The sequence below is a fragment of the Entelurus aequoreus genome, linkage group LG27 (assembly GCF_033978785.1).
Source record: "Entelurus aequoreus isolate RoL-2023_Sb linkage group LG27, RoL_Eaeq_v1.1, whole genome shotgun sequence".
Lineage (NCBI taxonomy): Eukaryota > Metazoa > Chordata > Actinopteri > Syngnathiformes > Syngnathidae > Entelurus > Entelurus aequoreus.
This window is the reverse complement of record NC_084757.1, coordinates 11115875-11134930: the sequence shown is the minus strand read 5'-3', so window position 1 is coordinate 11134930 and position 19056 is coordinate 11115875. Positions and strand designations below refer to the sequence as shown.

General features: G+C 38.2%; 1 protein-coding gene across 4 annotated transcripts in view; it reads right to left on the bottom strand.

Annotated features, from left to right (window-relative positions):
• The window catches only part of ralgps2 (Ral GEF with PH domain and SH3 binding motif 2), a 169962-nt gene that overhangs the window by 56755 nt on the left and 94151 nt on the right, over positions 1-19056 (bottom strand). For all 4 annotated transcript variants that reach the window (XM_062039064.1, XM_062039066.1, XM_062039065.1 and 1 more), the window contains exons 6-9: positions 16500-16583; positions 11200-11289; positions 11022-11114; positions 8510-8636 (exon numbers count right to left, since the gene is read on the bottom strand). In XM_062039064.1, the coding sequence (XP_061895048.1) occupies positions 8510-8636; positions 11022-11114; positions 11200-11289; positions 16500-16583 (394 nt within the window). The remainder of the gene's footprint in view (positions 1-8509; positions 8637-11021; positions 11115-11199; positions 11290-16499; positions 16584-19056) is intronic.

Here is a 19056-nt window from a genome sequence, read left to right as displayed (position 1 = left end):
AACACTGGAGCAAGTATGAGGTGTCTGACGCACACTTTGTGCCAGACTGATGGTGGAAGCCAGACTTTGCAAGCAGTTAAAAAAATGTTAAACACGGTATAAAAGTCAGCTGTTGGCTTGACACCTGACCTTGGATGGTTCTTTAAACAGTGTGGCCAGAAAGGACCAGAAAGGAAAATATTCATCAACGCCAGCTCTTGTGAATGCACTCACACAGTACAGGGGAGAACACTGAATAAGTTCAGTACAGACCAGGCCTGGGATATTATTTTGACTCAGGGGGCCAAAGGTATAGCTATTTTTTTAGGAACACTAACACAAAACCTCACAATAACGTCTGAAACGGAAAGGAATTTTAAATGTACATGAAAATAAAGAATGTGGGATTTACAATATTAACTATGAAGGGTAAAACACTGAATATTGACAACATATGAACGTCACACCCCCTCTCCATCCACATATTTTACAATCAAGCAAAACGCAACAAAAATGCAACACAAACAGCAAAATGTGAACGTGAAAGGTAAAAAATTAAGCCACCTACAATCTGATACATCACTAAGCTTTAGAACTTTGTTGTAAAAATCTCCTTCCGAGTCTGTCCCTGACACCCGCATTTCAGGCTGGCCGCTCTGGAAACACTCTGTGGAAACGCTCCCTACCCACACTGCTTGGTGCCTCGTCTGAGCTGCTGTGACGTATATTACCATAGTAACTAATTAGATTACCATAGTAACTAGAGATGTCCGATAAATGCTTTAAAATGTAATATCGGAAATTATCGGTATCGGTTTAAAAAATTACAATTTATGACTTTTTAAAACGCCGCTGTACGGAGTGGTACACGGACGTAGGGAGAAGTACAGAGCAGTTGCGTCTCCCAGTCATACTTGCCAACCCTCCCGATTTTCCCGGGAGAGTCCCGAATTTCAGTGCCCCTCCCCGAAATCTCCCGGGGCAACCATTCTCCCGAATTTCTCCCGATTTCCACCCAGACAACAATATCGGGGGCGTGCCTTAAAGGCGCTGCATTTGCGTGCCGGCCCAATCACATAATATCTACGGCTTTTCACACACACAAGTGAATGCAATGCATACTTGGTCAACAGCCATACAGGTCACACTGAGGGTTGCCGTATAAACCACTTTAACACTGTTACAAATAAGCGCCACACTGTGAACCCACACCAAACAAGAATGACAAACACATTTCGGGAGAACATCCGCACCGTAACACAACATAAACACAACAGAACAAATACCCAGAATCCCTTGCATCCTTAACTCCCCCCAACCCCACCCACCTCATGTTCTCTCAGGGAGAGCATGTCCCAAATTCCAAGCTGCTGTTTTGAGGCATGTTAAAAAAAAATCATGCACTTTGTGACTTCAATAATAAATATGGCAGTGCCATGCTGGCATTTTTTTTCCATAACTTGAGTTGATTTATTTTGGAAAACCTTGTTACATTGTTTAATGCATCCAGCGGGGCATCACAACTAAATTAGGCATAATAATGTCTTAATTCCACGATTGTATATATCGGTATCGGTTGATATCGGAATCAGTAATTAAGAGTTGGACAATATCGGAATATCGGCAAAAAAGCCATTATCGGACATCGCAAATAGCAACTCATTAAATTACCATAGTAACTAGTATACCATGCAAAAGCGCAGATTCCAAGCATAGAAATACTTTGTATAGTTCAAGACTTACGGTCATTAGAAAACTACACTGCACATCATAATGGCAGCTACACTTTCCATCTTAAAGATCTAAAAAAATTATTTTGGAATGTCCGGTGGGCCAGATTGAAAAGCTTAACGGGCATCATGTGGCCCCCGGGCCTTAAAGGCCTACTGAAAGCCACTACTAGCGACCACGCAGTCTGATAGTTTATATATCAATGATGAAATCTTAACATTGCAACACATGCCAATACGGCCGGGTTAACTTATAAAGTGCAATTTTAAATTTCCCGCTAAACTTCCGGTTGAAAACGTCTTTGTATGATGACGTATGCGAGTGACGTCACTAGTTAAACGGAAGTATTGGTACACCTTTGAATCCAATACAAAAAAGCTCTGTTTTCATCTCAAAACTCCACAGTATTCTGGACATCTGTGTTGGTGAATCTTTTGCAATTTGTTTAATGAACAATGAAGACTTCAAAGAAGAAGGTGGGATCGGTGTATTAACGGCTGGCTGCAGCAACACAACCAGGAGGACTTTGACTTGGATAGCAGACGCGTTAGCCGACGCTAGCCGCCGACTGCACGGATGATCGGGTGAAGTCCTTCGTCCTTCCATCGATCACTGGAACGCAGGTGAGCACGGGTGTTGATGAGCATATGATGGCTGGCTGGCGGAGCGCTAATGTTTTTATCATAGCTCTGTGAGGTCCCGTTGCTAAGTTAGCTTCAATTGCGTCGTTAGCAACAGCATTGTTAATCTTCGCCAAGCTGGAAAGCATTAACCGTGTAGTTACATGTCCATGGTTTAATAGTATTGTTGATTTTCTGTCCATCCTTCCAGTCAGGGGTTTATTTCTTTTGTTTCTATCTGCATTTAAGCACGATGCTATCACGTTAGCTCTGTAGCTAAAGTGCTTCACCGATGTATTGTCGTGGAGATAAAAGTCACTGTGAATGTCCATTTCGCGTTCTCGACTCTCATTTTCAAGAGGATATAGTATCCGAGGTGGTTTAAAATACAAATCTGTGATCCACAATAGAAAAAGGAGAAAGTGTGGAATCCAATGAGCCAGCTTGTACCTAAGTTACGGACAGAGCGAAAAAAGATACATCCTGCACTGCACTCTAGTCCTTCACTATCACTTTCCTCATCCACGAATCTTTCATCCTCGCTCAAATTAATGGGGTAATCGTCGCTTTCTCGGTCCGAATCTCTCTCGCTGCTGGTGTAAACGGGGAATTGTGAGGAATCCTTCCTCCTGTGACGCCACGCTACTTCCGGTATAGGCAAGGCTTTTTTTTTTTATCAGCGACCAAAAGTTGCGAACTTTATCGTCGATGTTCTCTACTAAATCCTTTCAGCAAAAATATGGCAATATCGCGAAATGATCAAGTATGACACATAGAATGGATCTGCTATCCCCGTTTAAATAAAAAAATGTCATTTCAGTAGGCCTTTAATTTGCCCAGATCTGGTACAGACCCAACATTAACGTCGTCTTTGAGAGGGCGTGTTTTGTCACATCGCAACTTATGTTTCTGTAGTTTCTTTGTGTGCGCGTGATTGACTTGTGTGAACAGGAACAAGCTAATCAGAGCGCCTTAACAGAGTGGCACTGTGGCCCTCACAGACAGGCGGCGTCTGTGTCGGCCCAGCCTAATGGCAGGTCAGAACTTTACAGTCCCTCACACGTTACTTCGGCACAAATGCATCAGTGTAGAAAAAAAAAAAAAGCTTTATCCTTCAGTCTTGCTATCAGCAAAGCAACCCTGATGCAAATGAAACCGGCGAGGAAGGAAAGGATCTTTCTATGTCTGCATTTCAGTAGCAATATGGGACAAACATGGGGGGGAAATGATCTGCCAAGGAAAAAGTAGAACAAACAGTACAGCAATAAAACACACAGAGACAAGTTTGAGGGTTTTCCTTAAGTCCCGAGGGATGAGTGTGTGATGTCACCTTGGCACCGACACAAAAAGGGTGTAAATATTTCATTCAGTCCTCAGTTTGTGGCTGATTTATAGCTTTGTTCTAGACGTGAGGAACATTGGTGTTTTACAACAGCGAGCCAAATGAATATTCAGCACAGAAAAGGGAAACACGATCAAACGAGACTGAATGGGGCGATGAATGGCATAATGGAGAATCAAATCGGTATATTTGTGTGAACCCTAAAAGTCAGCCAGACAAGTACCGTAATTTCCGGACTATAAGCCGCTACTTTTCCCCCTCATTCTGGTCCCTGCGGCTTATACAAGGGTGCGGCTTATTTACGGCCTGTTCTTCTCCGACACCGACGAAGAGGATTTCGGTGGTTTTAGTACGCAGGAGGAAGACGATGACACAATGATTAAAGACTGACTTTTCATATACCGGTAGGCTGGTTATTTTGATAACGTACAGGCGAGAAATTTGTATTACTTTGCACCGTTGTATTATTTGTACTCTGCACGAATGCTGTTCGCCATGTCAAAGATGTGAAAGTTTGATTGAATGATTGAAAGATTTATTGTTAATAAATGGGACGCTTTGCGTTCCCAAACAGTCATCTCTGTCCCGACAATCCCCTCCGTGGTAGCAGGAACCCCTATATACTACGGTAATTACACATCAAAACCCTGCGGCTTATAGTCGGGTGCGGCTTGTATATGGAGCAATCTGTATTTTCCCCTAAATTTAGCTGGTGCGGCCTATAGTCAGGTGCGGCTTATAGTCCGGAAATTACGGTAGACCTCTAAAGTCAAATCATCATGTGAGTGAATCCCTTTAGAAACCAGCTCATTTAGCGTTCACTACAAGGATGTGGTTTTTTTTATAGATTTTGTGTGATGCCACCCCCAGAAGCTACCTGTGAGGGAGGAAGTGTGATGATAACCATAGAACAGGAGACTGCTCTTAACGGGGACTTGCACTTTTTTTGAAATTTTGCCTATCATCCAAAATATAGACAAGAACACAAATGTTTTTTTTTAATGCATTCTAATTCGTAAAGGTACGACGTGGCTAACAATGCAGCTAATGAGAGTACACTATTCCTTTGAAAGCCCTCTAAAAAATAACCAAAAACCGCCAACAATACTTTATTTACATTTGGGACCTGACTATTATCATTATTATAATTAGATATTAGCAATATTGTTATTATAAGCCCTAACGCAGACAAACTATTAATAGCGGCGCTGTGATCACAGAGAGCTAACTCGCTTATGCAGCTATATTGACGTAGGGCAGGTGAGCTGCTGCGTCACCTCTGAGTTGGTGAAAGTTAATTCTGGATTATAAATTAAGACTCTCACCTGTATAGTAGAAGTACGAGGCCATTAACCGAGAAGTTGGTCAACTTTGAGATCCAATTTTTACACGGAGATGGAAAAAAAGACACCAACAGTCGAGAAGATGCTCGTTTGCGGCACCTTTTTTTAATCCTTCGTGAGGATTATGGGATAATTCATCATCTAAACAAACTATTAACATATCAGCCGGCATCCTAGTGAGAACAGACAATGTACAGTAAATGATTCTTTCGAATTAAGGCGCACTTAGTTAAAATGTTCATTTTCTCAAAAATTGACAGTGCTCCTTATAACACGACACGCCTAATGTACGTATTAATGGTGTTATGATAAGTGTGACCAGTGGATGGCAGTCACACATAAGAGATACATATGGACTGCAGGATGACGCCTGTTCAATTGACGTCAGCGGATTAGTCATATATAGTAAAGGTTTACCCAAAGTGCTTTGCGCGGGTCCGCCATTGTAGCCCGAAGACGTAGTCAATAAGTTCCTTCTTTTCCTCTATCGTCTTGTTGTGGAACATTTATCCTCCACTGTTGCCATTTCTAAAACAAAGAAGCCTATAGTTCAAACTAGGGATGTCCGATAATGGCTTTTTGCCGATATCCGATATTGTCCAACTCTTTAATTACCGATACCAACCGATACCGATATCAACCGATATATGCAGTCGTGGAATTAACACATTATTATGCCTAATTTGGACAACCAGGTATGGTGAAGATAAGGTACTTTTTTAAAAAATTAGTAAAATAAGATAAATAAATTAAAAACATTTTCTTGAATAAAAAAGAAAGTACAACAATATAAAAACAGTTACATAGAAACTAGTAATGAATGAAAATTAGTAACATTAACTGTTAAAGGTTAGTACTATTAGTGGACCAGCAGCACGCACAATCATGTGTGCTTACGGACTGTATTCCCTTGCAGACTGTATTGATATATATTGATATATAATGTAGGAACCAGAATATTAATAACAGAAAGAAACAACCCTTTTGTGTGAATGAGTGTAAATGGGGGAGGTTTTTTTTTGGGTTGGTGCACTAATTGTAAGTGTATCTTGTGTTTTTTATGTTGATTTCATTTAAAAAAAACAAAAAACCCCCCAAAAAACCCGATACCGATAATAAAAAACAGATACCGATAATTTCCGATATTACATTTTAACGCATATATCGGCCGATAATATCGGCAGGCCGATATTATCGGACATCTCTAGTTCAAACTAGAGATGCCGATAAATGCTTTAGAATGTAATATCAGAAATTATCGGTATCTGTTTCAAAAAGTAAAATTAATGACTTTTTAAAACGCCGCTGTACGGAGCGGTACATATCCGGTAAAACACGGACGTAGGGAGCAGTACAGAGCAGTTGCGTCTTCCAGTCAGCAGCCCCTCCCCCCTCCCCTCTCCCACACACAACACAGAGTTGACGACTGCAGCATGAGAGGTTTACTGGCGACGCTTGATGACCTCATCAAACCGCCGCGAGCGGAGAAAAACAACAACAAGAGTGTGTTGTTGCCGGTGCTGTAGCCGTGGCTAACAAGCGAGCTCGCTCGGTGACTGACTAACGACACCATGTCTATGGTTTGGGATTAATTTAAAGTGTGTCTGACGGATAAAAAACCGGCAATTTGCAATGACTGCAAAAAGTTGGTTATGCGAAGAGGAACCAAGACGTCCTCCTTTAATACGAGCAATTTGATCTCCCACCTCTTCAAGAATCATAAGGAGATACACGATGAATACAAGCGGAAGATGGATGAAAAGCAAACACTGAAAGCAGCTTGCAGTGAACGGAGGTGCCCGGTCTCAACGCAGCATTTCAGAAGCTCTGGCTGACTGCTAGGCCACTTCAAGCACTCACCACTAGCTTGCAGCACATTTGTGTTACTCATACAAATACGTTAGAGCAGGGCAGATTGAGCCCAGTTGATAATTTCCTGTCATACAGTATGCCAGGCAGTCTACTAAAGGAGGACTATGTTATTGTTTACTTTATTACTCTAGTATACTCTGGACTGAAGCTGTGTGCCTTCATTGTTTTGAGGCATGAGCAAAAAATAAAAAATAATGCACTTTGTGACTTCAATAATAAATATGGCAGTGCCATTTTGGCACTTTTTTTCCCATAACTTGAGTTGAAGTTGTTCTCTTATTTTGGAAAACCTTGTTACTTTGTTTAATGCATCCAGCGGGGCATCACAACAAAATTAGGCATAATAATGTGTTAATTCCACAACTTTATATATCGGTATCGGTTGATATCGGAATCGGTAATTAAGAGTTGGACAATATCGGAATATCGGCAAAAAAGCCATTATCGGACATCTCTAGTTCAAACGTATATATGCCAGTAGACTCGCTATGGAAGCGCTAATAGCTACCGGTACATCGAAGATGACAGGGAGAAAACCCTGTCGAAGGTCAACCACGTAAAAAAGACCGCCCAGAAAACGGAGAGTCCTGAAGAGACGGTCAGAAATCGGCATGAAGATGGTATGTAAAACATAATCTATGCAACATTTTTTGACCAAATAACCATCATTACATATCATGTAGACCATAAGGAAGGGTTTTAAATGTAGAAAAAAAACATAAGATGATCCCTGTAATGCGCCTTTTGTATGAAAATAGACCTGAATAAACCCGCTCATCGACAGTGCGCCTGAAAAATACGGCAGGTTCGTAGTTTGCATTTCTTGTTTAGCACTTGGCAATTCTGCTACATGACGCTTATAGTTTCACTAAAGCCGGATCGGTTTAGCACACAGCTTCTAAAACTTGTAGCTCATCCTCCTTATACTCAGGCTCAAAAATATGACGTTCTGGTTCATCATCTTTGTTGTCTCTCGCAAAGTCTGCTATGAGTAGAAGTCGTGTTGTTGAAGGGGAAAGCGAACGCTGTGATGCGGTTGTGAAATGACATGCTTAAAATGAACATAATATGTAAATATTCCAAGTTATTACGAATGTGCCGGTTATTTCATTACATATATACTTACAGCATGTATATAAAACAATGGAGGTTTTTGGAAGTTTTTTAGAGTGCTTTATAGGTGGAATAGAGCGACTCTCTTTGGCTCCATTGTTAGCTGACTTTTGCTAGCTATTTACGAGTTAGGGTGCATTAAAAAAGAAACATATGTGTGCTTGTCTCATAAGGATTGTGAAGGATAGGGAAAAAAAGTGCAGCTCCCTTCTAAATGTTTAATGATGTGACAGAACTATGGAAGAGAACCAGCGCACCTGAATGGATTGAAACGTTGGAGGTTTCACTGTTTAACCTCCACTCCCCTAACCTTTAACTTGAAAAACAAGTGGTATTTTAGTCATTTCCATCTTGTAAACCCGTTTGTCTTTGTGCCCACTCAACAGGAAAAACCTTATACACACACAGACGACTTTAAGCGCTCACAGTTCCTATCTTTATGGGTTGGTGTTAAAATGGAGTAAATGTTGGAGTAAGGGGGTGAGTTCATGTGTGTGTGTGTGTTTTACCTAAGTAGGGTATACAGGACACCATGCTCTGGCTGCTTATGTAGTCCCGTAGACGTTTGTAATTGTCTTCTTTGGACATCAGGAAGTCGAGCCGGTCAAACGTGGCCTTGTCCTTCCGACTCAGTAACTAAAAAGGATGCAAAAGGTGGTCGTAGTCGTTAGGGGCAGGGTTTTAGAAAGGTAAGACTAAATGCTTGTGGATGAAATGACTAAGACTTAGACAAACTTTAATAATCCACAAGAAAAAATTGTTCCACACAGTAGCTCAGTTACAAAGAATGAAAAGGATAAGGATGGAAAGGATAATGCACACAAGGGCACAAAAAGAGGGCGAAAACAAAATGTATAAAGTAGCCAAAAATGTACCAAAGTAGCAATACAAAATATAATATATGTAATATTTACATATTACATATACAGTATAATACATACCGTATTTTTCAGATTATAAATCACAGTTTTTTTTCATAGTTTGGCCGGGGGTGCAATTTATATTCAGGAGCGACTTATGTGTGAAATTATTAACACATTACGGCGCATTGTCTACCTTTGGAGTTGGCAGAGTTGTTTAGAAGAGACACAGAGGAAGAACATTTCATGGGATTTAGCGATTAGGAGTGACAGATTGTTTGGTAAACGTATAGCATGTTCTATATATTATAGTTATTTGAATGACTCTTACCATAATATGTTACGTTAACATACCAGGCACGTTCTCAGTTGGTTATTTATGCCTCATATAACGTACACTTATTCAGCCTGTTGTTCACTATTCTTTATTTATTTTAAATTGCCTTTCAAATGTCTATTCTTGGTGTTGGCTTTTATGAAATAAATTTCCCCAAAAAATGCAACTTATACTCCAGTGCGACTTATATATGTTTTTTTCCTTCTTTATTATGCAGTGCGACTTATATATATATATATATATAAATTATATTTATATTAGTGCATTTTGAGAATGTGCTTGCTCTATTTTTAAACAAAGAAAACAATCCAAAGTTGTCTTTATTTTTAGGTTATCATGCCATTAATTCAGGGGTCACCAACCTTTTTGAAAGCAAGAGCTACTTCTTGGGTACTGATTAATGCGAAGGGCTACCAGTTTGATACACACTTAAATAAATTGCCAGAAATAGCCAATTTGCTCAATTTACCTTTAATTCTAAGTTATTATTAATAATTAATGATATTTACACTTAATTGAACGGTTTAAAAGAGGAGAAAACACGGAAAAAATGACAATTAAATTTTGAAACATAGTTTATCTTCAATTTTGACTCTTTAAAATTCAAAATTCAACCGAAAAAAAGAATAGAAAAACTAGCTAATGCAAATCTTTTTGAAAAAATGTAATTTTTTTTTATGGGACATCATTAGTAATTTTTCCTGATTAAGATTAATTTTAGAATTTTGATGACATATTTTAAATACGTTAAAATCCAATCTACACTTTGTTAGAATATATAACAAATTGGACCAAGCTATATTTCTAACAAAGACAAATCATTATTTCTTCTAGATTTTCCAGAACAAAACTTTTAAAAGAAATTCAAAAGACTTTGAAATAAGATTTAAATTTAATTCTACCGATTTGCCAGAATAATTTTTTTGAATTTTAATCATAATAAGTTTGAAGAAATATTTCACAAATATTCTTCGTCGAAAAAACAGAAGCCAAAATGTAGAATTAAATTCAAATGTATTTATTATTCTTTACAATAAAAAAATTAATTTACTTTAACATTAATTTAAATTGTCAAGAAAGAAGAGGAAGGAATCTAAAAGGTAAAAAGGTATATGTGTTTAAAAATCCTAAAATCATTTTTAAGGTTGTATTTTTTCTCTAAAACTGTCTTTCTGAAAGTTATAAGAAGCAAAGTAAAACAAATTAATGAATTTATTTAAACAAGTGAAGACCAAGTCTTTAAAATATTTTCTTGGATTTTCAAATTCTATTTTAGTTTTGTCTCTCTTAGAATTAAAAATGTCGGGCAAAGCGAGACCAGCTTGCTAGTAAATAAATACAATTTAAAAAATAGAGGCAGCTCACTGGTAAGTGCTGCTATTTGAGCTATTTTTAGAACAGGCCAGCGGGCTACTCATCTGGTCCTTACGGGCTACCTGGTGCCCGCGGGCACCGCGTTGGTGACCCATGCATTAATTATACCAGTCTGGCCAAGATTTTCCTCTATGTGCTAAAATAAGTTTGACACCCCAGACTTAGACCAAAACTGAGTAATAAAAGTATTTTTTTAAAATTGTGTATTTATTTAATTTTTTTTATAAAAAAATGAATACAAAAATAATTTTAAAAAACAAAGCAGAATTTTAACAAAAAAGTTTTGACATTCTAAATCATCTCTGTTTAACCCCCACACCCCCCGTCCTCCTGCGTGTGATAGTTTTTACTAGCCTTTGTTTGTGTGTCCTTTTAGGACGCTCCCCAATTACCCACAGCTCTCGGCTAATAAAGCTGGCTACGTTTCAGTGTTGGACAAACAATACTCACCGCCCATGTTTTGGTCAGCCTGAAGATGGGAGCGCTTTGTAGGCCCGACACCACCGCTATAACCGCGTGGAGGTTGTTCATTTCGCACAATTTCTACGGGAAGAGACACAAAGATGTTGGGTTTTCGATGCAAAGATTTCTCTTGAGGTTTGAGCTCCTGTTTATGAAGGGTGTATACCTTGGCGGTGCGGATGTAGAGGCTCAGCACCTCGGCTCTTATCTTTAACGTCTGCGCGTGGAGGATCTCCCGAACCACCCAGAAGCTAGTCTGGATTGAACACACACACAGATTGAAATCCTGGTGAAACCGAGGAAACGCAGACCCAGAGAAGTGACGAGGACAAAAGCCTGCATGCGTGACATTCGTCAAAGTTCTTATCTTGCACACTTAAAAGTTCTGCCTTTTTGAAAATCTGTGCAGAGCTTGCAGACAGCTATGAAAATTCAAGGCCGGATTATTTGCGGTGGCCTGCTAATAAGGTTAAAAGGCATACAAGTCATTGTATCAAGTTAAAAGTTAAAGTTAAAGTACCAATGATTGTCACACACACACTAGGTGTGGTGAAATTTGTCCTCTGCATTTGACCCATCCCCTTATTCACCACCTGGGAGGTGAGGGAAGCAGTGGGCAGCAGCGGTGGCCACGCCCGGGAATCATTTTTGGTGATTTAACCCCCAATTCCAACCCTTGATGCTGAGTGCTAAGCAGGGAGGTAATGGCTCCCATTTTTATAGTCTTTGGTATGACTCAATCGGCATTCAAGTTTGTGGGAGAGTGAGGGTATGGAAATAAGGAAATTAGGACAGTAGGTCATTTCAGAGGATGTTGTCCTCAATGCCTTTAGGCTCAATGTGTATCAATCAGGCGAGTTAAGCACATTCCTTTCCAAATCAGACAAACTTATCCCATTCATGTTCTGGACTGTTTCTCGGTCTTCTCTGCTTCCACGGTGTGGCTGATTTACCCTGGATTTGCACTGGAGGCATAACTGCTGTGGAACAGACTCTTTCCATTTTCATTCTAGTCAATGTGTCGGTTTCCAACCATGGCCCCACCTAGCTGGTACCGTACCGCATCCCCGCGCTAAATATACGCAGCTTCTATTTTTGCCGGTCGCTTCAACACGAGTCAAATCAAGTCCATGCAGACGCCCGCCTGAGCGTACTGATGGACACTAGATTTACACAGGGTTTCCCACACATTCATTTATTTGTGGCGGCCCGCCACGAAAGAATTACGTCCGCCACAAATAAAATTAAAATAAAATTAAAAAAATATATATATATAAATATATATTTTTTGTTTGTCCTGTCCAGCTTCTCAGGCAAATCATATAGTTGATGTAGATGCCCATATCGGCTGTTCAGATTTACTTTACAAAAGAGAAGTGTAGGATACTTCTCTTGTTGCCTTATTTGTATTTTACTTTATTAAATGTATTTATATTAGAAACACAACATGTGTATATAACAAAGGGTGCAAAGGCAGTAGGAAACACATGGTTAAGTGTAGGGAGTAAAACTGATGGCAGTCTAAAGTTCGAGATTTTTGGAGCTCTTTGTTCAGTGGATCAGATGTTTGATGAAGCTCTGTGTCTATCTACCACCACTACTGTTTTCTGTTTATTTGTTACTGACTGTGGCAGGACACCTCTGCCTCTGTTTCACTTTATGTTGCTGGTAAATAATATGGTTGTAGTAGTAGGCTAAAGTTAAATGATTTAGTATGCACTAATTAAAGGGGCAGAGCTTTGAGACATTTTAGCTTTTATATTTTATAAGATATATTTTTTGTAAGTACCACAATTAATAAATATATTTCAGTGAATAACTTATTGTTCAAATCTGTATATAAATATGTACATAAAGTGTTGTAATTATATTGTAAAATGGATGGATGGATGGATGGATGGACGTTTAAAACAAAACTGTTATTATGAATTAGTAAGTATACATTTTTTGAGCCTTTTTAGAGAAAATCAAATCATTGTAGTAAATTATGCAAATTACTCGATGATGTCATGGTGACCACGCCCATAGCCACGCCCCCAACGCCACAGGTATCTTGGCAGTTTATGGGAAACACTGTTACATATACAATCTTTACATTTACAAAATTTTACTGTAAAATATAGCGTCTTAAATTTTTTTTTTTTACAACATTTTACAGTAATTGTTTTATTCTGGCAACTTAGCTGCCAGTTTTTCTGCCGTAAAAACAAATGTACCGTCTTTCCGTTACGTTAAAAACAACAACCGTAGATTTTACAGTCAAAAACTGACAGCTCAGTCAACAGAACTTTAGCACAAAAAACAGTAGTAGTTTTTTTTTCAATTTACAGTAATATGCTGTAAAGAACAACGTAAAATGTATAGTCATTTTTATTACTTTGATGGGTAGTTTGATGTAAAGTTAAGCATTTTTATTTAGACAAAAATATGTTTGGAAAGTATGATAATATACTGTAATATTTGTTGCAATATTGGATTCTATTAAAGTTTAAAAAGGTATGCAATTTCAAGCAGTACATATATTTTTTCTGTCAAAATGAAAAAAATCAATTACATTTAGTGAGAAAATATTAAGTACTTTATTGACACATATCATTTCCAGGTGTAAAATTATGTCGCGGACCAGACCTTGAGTTTGACACCTGTGGCCTAAGAGGACGCCTCAAGCCAACGTACGTGGACGCACTAAGCAAGGATGCAGCAGTGGAGAGCTCTACAGAACTGGCCGGATGCATGAGGAACCGCGAGGACGTTCCATTGATCTCACAAAGTAACAAAAATTATCCGACAGCTCAAAATAATCCACAAAGTCAAAGGAACTGCAGTAATACAGAAGTGTAGAGCAGCATTCCACCTTAATGCTAGTGGATGCTTCTAGAAATTGCCAGAATGTATCTGGCCACATGCAAATGATACACGGCCGAGTGTCAGCCCATTTAATGGTGTAAAGCTGCATATACAGAATGAGCTAGAATCAATCACAATGTGTGATTACGTTTGAATGACATTAGGGAAATGTGTGACAGTCCGCTATCTCTGCATATCCAGGACTGGGTGGAATATATTACAGGATGTAAGCTATTACTGCATCAGTGTTTGATTGCGAGATCACTGACTAAACACATAAAAGTCACATCACTGTGAATTCGTCAACATGGACTGTAAATTATTATCGGAGCTGCTTGCTTAATTGTCTGGCTGGCCTTTCCCTCCCTTCTGCTCCTTTTGGAGCGTACAGTGCCAGCAAAGCCACAAGTGAAGGACAAGGAATATGGGACTCCACCAGTCCCGAGTCCCATTACCCAACAGGCTAATTTTCCTTGGCTCTCCGTGGAGGCCGAGTTTTGGATCGCCGTTTGGGATCTGCTGCGCAAACAAGAAAGAAGTTTCCACGGCAACACATTTTTAGAGGATCATCTCATCTGTTTACACTGGTGGGCTTTAACGGAGCCCGGCGGAATGGCGATAAAAGGGCTCCTTTGTCATCATTACCCACAACTTCCTGTTGATCATTTCACAGCAATGTCACACACACTTGCACGCGTCACATCAACTTCCCGGACTGTTTGTGATGTATGCAAGGGGTGTCCAAAGTGCGGTGCGTGGGCCATTTGTTGCCCACAGCTAATTTTTACAAAACACTATTACAAAAGAAAACATAAAAAGTGGAATGCAAGAGCAAACAGGTGTAGTAATGCAAGGAGAAAATGTTGCAATATTGACTCTAATACCATAAAGTTCTTGACTTTGTTTTTTTACTTTACTTATAAAGCTCGTTGCTCAAAAATGATCAAATATTTTAATCGACAGGTAGATCTGAAGTTGATATCGAGATTTAAGCGTTGAAAGTAAAAATTATATATATTGATATACGACATATTTTCAGCACTTTTATGGGGAGGGCTTTTAGATCCCAGAGACAAGTGACAGGTCAGAACTTTTATTTTGAAATGGTCATTGTTCAAAAAATAATAATCAAAAGCAATGTTGTCATATTTTTTTTTGCCTATGTAAGGCGCTCCAATAACTTCATATCAAATATGCCATTTTGAAAAGTGTTTGGGGGAAAATATTGCATATTTTGTGTTTTTGCCCTAAAAAAACAGGGTTTTCTTTAAAAAAAAAATGCAATTTTAATAAAATAACGTTATTGCAATGTGTTGATCTGATATGTATACATAGATATTTAAGTGTTAAAAGTACAAAAAATAATAGTAATAAAAAAAGTTTCTGTGGCTTATCAGTTATACAGTGCTCAATACCGGGGTGGAGCGGAATATATACGTTAGGTCAGGAAAAAACACAGAGGCTATTTCATCCCTACAAGCCTGTTTAGTACGTTTCACTGCTCTTCAAGGGATTTTATAACCTGCGAAACAAGCTTGTAGGGATGAAATAGCCTCTGTGTTTTTTCCTGACCTTAACGAATATATATATATATATATATATATATATATATATATATATATATATATATATATATATATATATATATATATATATATACACTACCGTTCAAAAGTTTGGGGTCACGTTGAAATGTGCTTATTTTTGAAGGAAAAGCACTGTACTTTTCAATGAAGATAACTTTAAACTAGTCTTAACTTAAAATAAATACACTCTATACATTGCTAATGTGGTAAATGACTATTCTAGCTGCAAATGTCTGGTTTTTGGTGCAATATCTACATAGGTGTATAGAGGCCCATTTCCAGCAACTATCACTCCAGTGTTCTAATGGTACAATGTGTTTGCTCATTGGCTCAGAAGGCTAATTGATGATTAGAAAACCCTTGTGCAATCATGTTCACACATCTGAAAACAGTTTAGCTCGATACAGAAGCTACAAAACTGACCTTCCTTTGAGCAAATTGAGTTTCTGGAGCATCACATTTGTGGGGTCAATTAAACGCTCAAAATGGCCAGAAAAAGAGAACTTTCATCTGAAACTCGACAGTCTATTCTTGTTCTTAGAAATGAAGGCTATTCCACACCCAAACTTTTGAACGGTAGTGTATGTATGTATATATATATATATATATATATATATATATATATATATATATATATATATATATATATATATATATATATATATATATATATGTATATGTATATATATATGAGTTATTTTTAACACTAACGACTAAAACCCTTTTGGCTCCCCGGGAACTTTAACATTCACCAAAATTGACATTGTATTGGTTCTGAAAATGAAAAATATCAAAATGGCCCCCGCATGCTTTCATTTTTCAGTGTGCGGTCCTTAGTGGAAAACTACGCTATGATTTATGGGAGAGAGGGCGATAACCTGTAAAAGATTACGAGGATGGCTTCAGAAGCCTGTCTGAGGAACAAGAGCGATGACTTGGTAGTTGAAGGATAGCAAAATAGGACAGGGTAGAAAGATGAGGTGTGATGTCACTGGTGACATGAGAGGCCTCCTACACCGTGTGGCGCTCTCACCTGGTTGAACCTGCGCGTGAAGGCCACCACATTAGGAGCTGAGCTGTGCTTCTCCTTCTTGTTCCAACCGCAGCTTGACAGCTCCTGAAAACACACACACACACACACACACACACACACAATCATGGGAATTAACATCCAAGACCAAAGCACTTTCTTTTTTTGCGCACTGCAGTGTTTTTAAGTAAAACTTCTCAGGTCATTGTGAGGGAGTACAAGGAGACAAAGAAGCAGATGAACAACTGCAAAAGAAAATATGTGAAATTACAACAAGAGCTGGTAGAGCACAGACCTAACAACCACACTGCAAAAACTGAAATCTAAGTAAGATTAAATATCTCAAATAAGGGTGATATTTGCTTATTTTCTGTCTGACAAGATAATTCTTCTCACTAAGCAGATTTGATGTGAGAGTGTTTTACTTGTTTTAAGTGTTTTGGTCCTAAATGATCTCAGTAAGATATTGCAGCTTGTTGCTGAGATTTTATGACCTATATTGAGTAAAACATGCTTGAAACTAGAATATCAACTGATGCAAAGCTGTGTCATCAACACTCACAAGTATTAAACTAGTTTTTTAAAGTAATAATTTCTTACTTCAAGCATGAAAAAAAATCATGATGCCGAGAGCATATCATTATGTTAAGATAATGGCACTAGCATTTACTTAATTTAAGAATATTTTTCAACATATTGAGCAAAAAGGTCTCTTTTTTTTTCTACCAAGAAAAGTGCACTTATTAGTGAGAATATACTTATTTTTATGGTATTTTTGGGTTCATTGAGGTTAGCTAATTTTACTTGTTTTGGAAAGTCTTGACAAGCCGAATTTTCTTGTTCTATTGGCAGATAATTTTTCTTAGTTCAAATAAAGTACCCCTAAGTTTTTTTTTCTTGTTTTTGAACACTGACTTTTTGCAGTGCACAAACAATGGTAAGCGGCAATGCTCAGTACAAACTGGCCACCAAGTGGTCTGTAACGATTCATTGATTAAATCCATTTCAACAAAAGCATTGATTTGTATTTCGATGCGTCGATTATTTCTTGAATGAATCCAATACTCGTATATTGTTTCAGCAAGACTGCTCCAATAGAGCGCACGTGAGAGCAGTGTACATATTGTAGATGTAGTTCATGCTGCCAGTGATTTGGCCAATGTGGTGTGTATGTGGCGGGAAATAGCGTAGTGCGGAAAAAGAGAGATAGCTCGACGAAAAACAACAATAAAGGTGGGAAAAGAGCAAAGGGCCCAAAGAAGACAGAAAAGGTTTTGCGATCATTTCAAACGGAAAAATACATACATTGTGATGATGAAATATTTGTATGTCTGTACAGCACATTTTTAAATTTTTTTGTACATTTTTAATTTAGTAGACAGACTAGATCTGACCAATCTAATTCTATGAGCATGAACTAATGAAGAATACTTGGATGAGAGGCAAAACGTCTTTTAAGACAAACCAAACAGTCTAGTTAAGATCGACTGAATGGCCTGACTTTATAAATAAGTAATATTCAGTGATGCTCCTGTGGTAAAAGAGCAATTTTCAATCTTATGTGCGTTTGTGAGGAGAAAAATCCTTGTTTATTTCAATTATTTTCCCTAAAAGACCCAGTGAGACTAGAATGTTTTATTCGATTACTGAATAAACTGAACAAATTAATACACTACCGTTCAAAAGTTTGGGGTCACATTGAAATGTCTTTATTTTTGAAGGAAAAGCACTGTACTTTTCAATGAAGATAACTTTAAACTAGTCTTAACTTTAAAGAAATACACTCTATACATTGCTAATGTGGTAAATGACTATTCTAGCTGCAAATGTCTGGTTTTTGGTGCAATATCTACATAGGTGTATAGAAGCCCATTTCCAGCAACTATCACTCCAGTGTTCTAATGGTACAATGTGTTTGCTCATTGGCTCTGAAGGCTAATTGATGATTAGAAAACCCTTGTGCAATCATGTTCACACATCTGAAAACAGTTTAGCTCGTTACAGAAGCTACAAAACGGACCTTCCTTTGAGCAGATTGAGTTTCTGGAGCATCACATTTGTGGGGTCAATTAAACGCTCAAAATGGCCAGAAAAAGATAACTTTCATCTGAAACTTGACAGTCTATTCTTGTTCTTAGAAATGAAGGCTATTCCACAAAATTGTTTGGGTGACCCCAAACTTTTGAACGGTAGTGTATATAGATTACTTGATTATAAAATAATATCTGCAGCCCTAACCGTAACTTAAAAAAAAAAGCCTGGATCTTTAAATGGGTTCTTCTTGGCCCATGCGATATGCTTGTACAAAGTTTTAAGTGAGTCATTTTAAGTAGCCTCCATTTTGTGCGATCCTGCAAAGAAACAGCAATCAAAACCTCTGAAACAGCAAAAATGTCCGACTGATGAAAATAGTGCTTCAGGTCAAAGTGAGTTACAATAATTATTTTCATCCATCCATCACCTGTAAGCTTGAGCCTATTCCGGCTGAGTTTAAGCGAGAGTTGGGGTGCACCTTGGACTGGTCGCCGGCCAATCAAAGGACAGATATTCATAAACAACC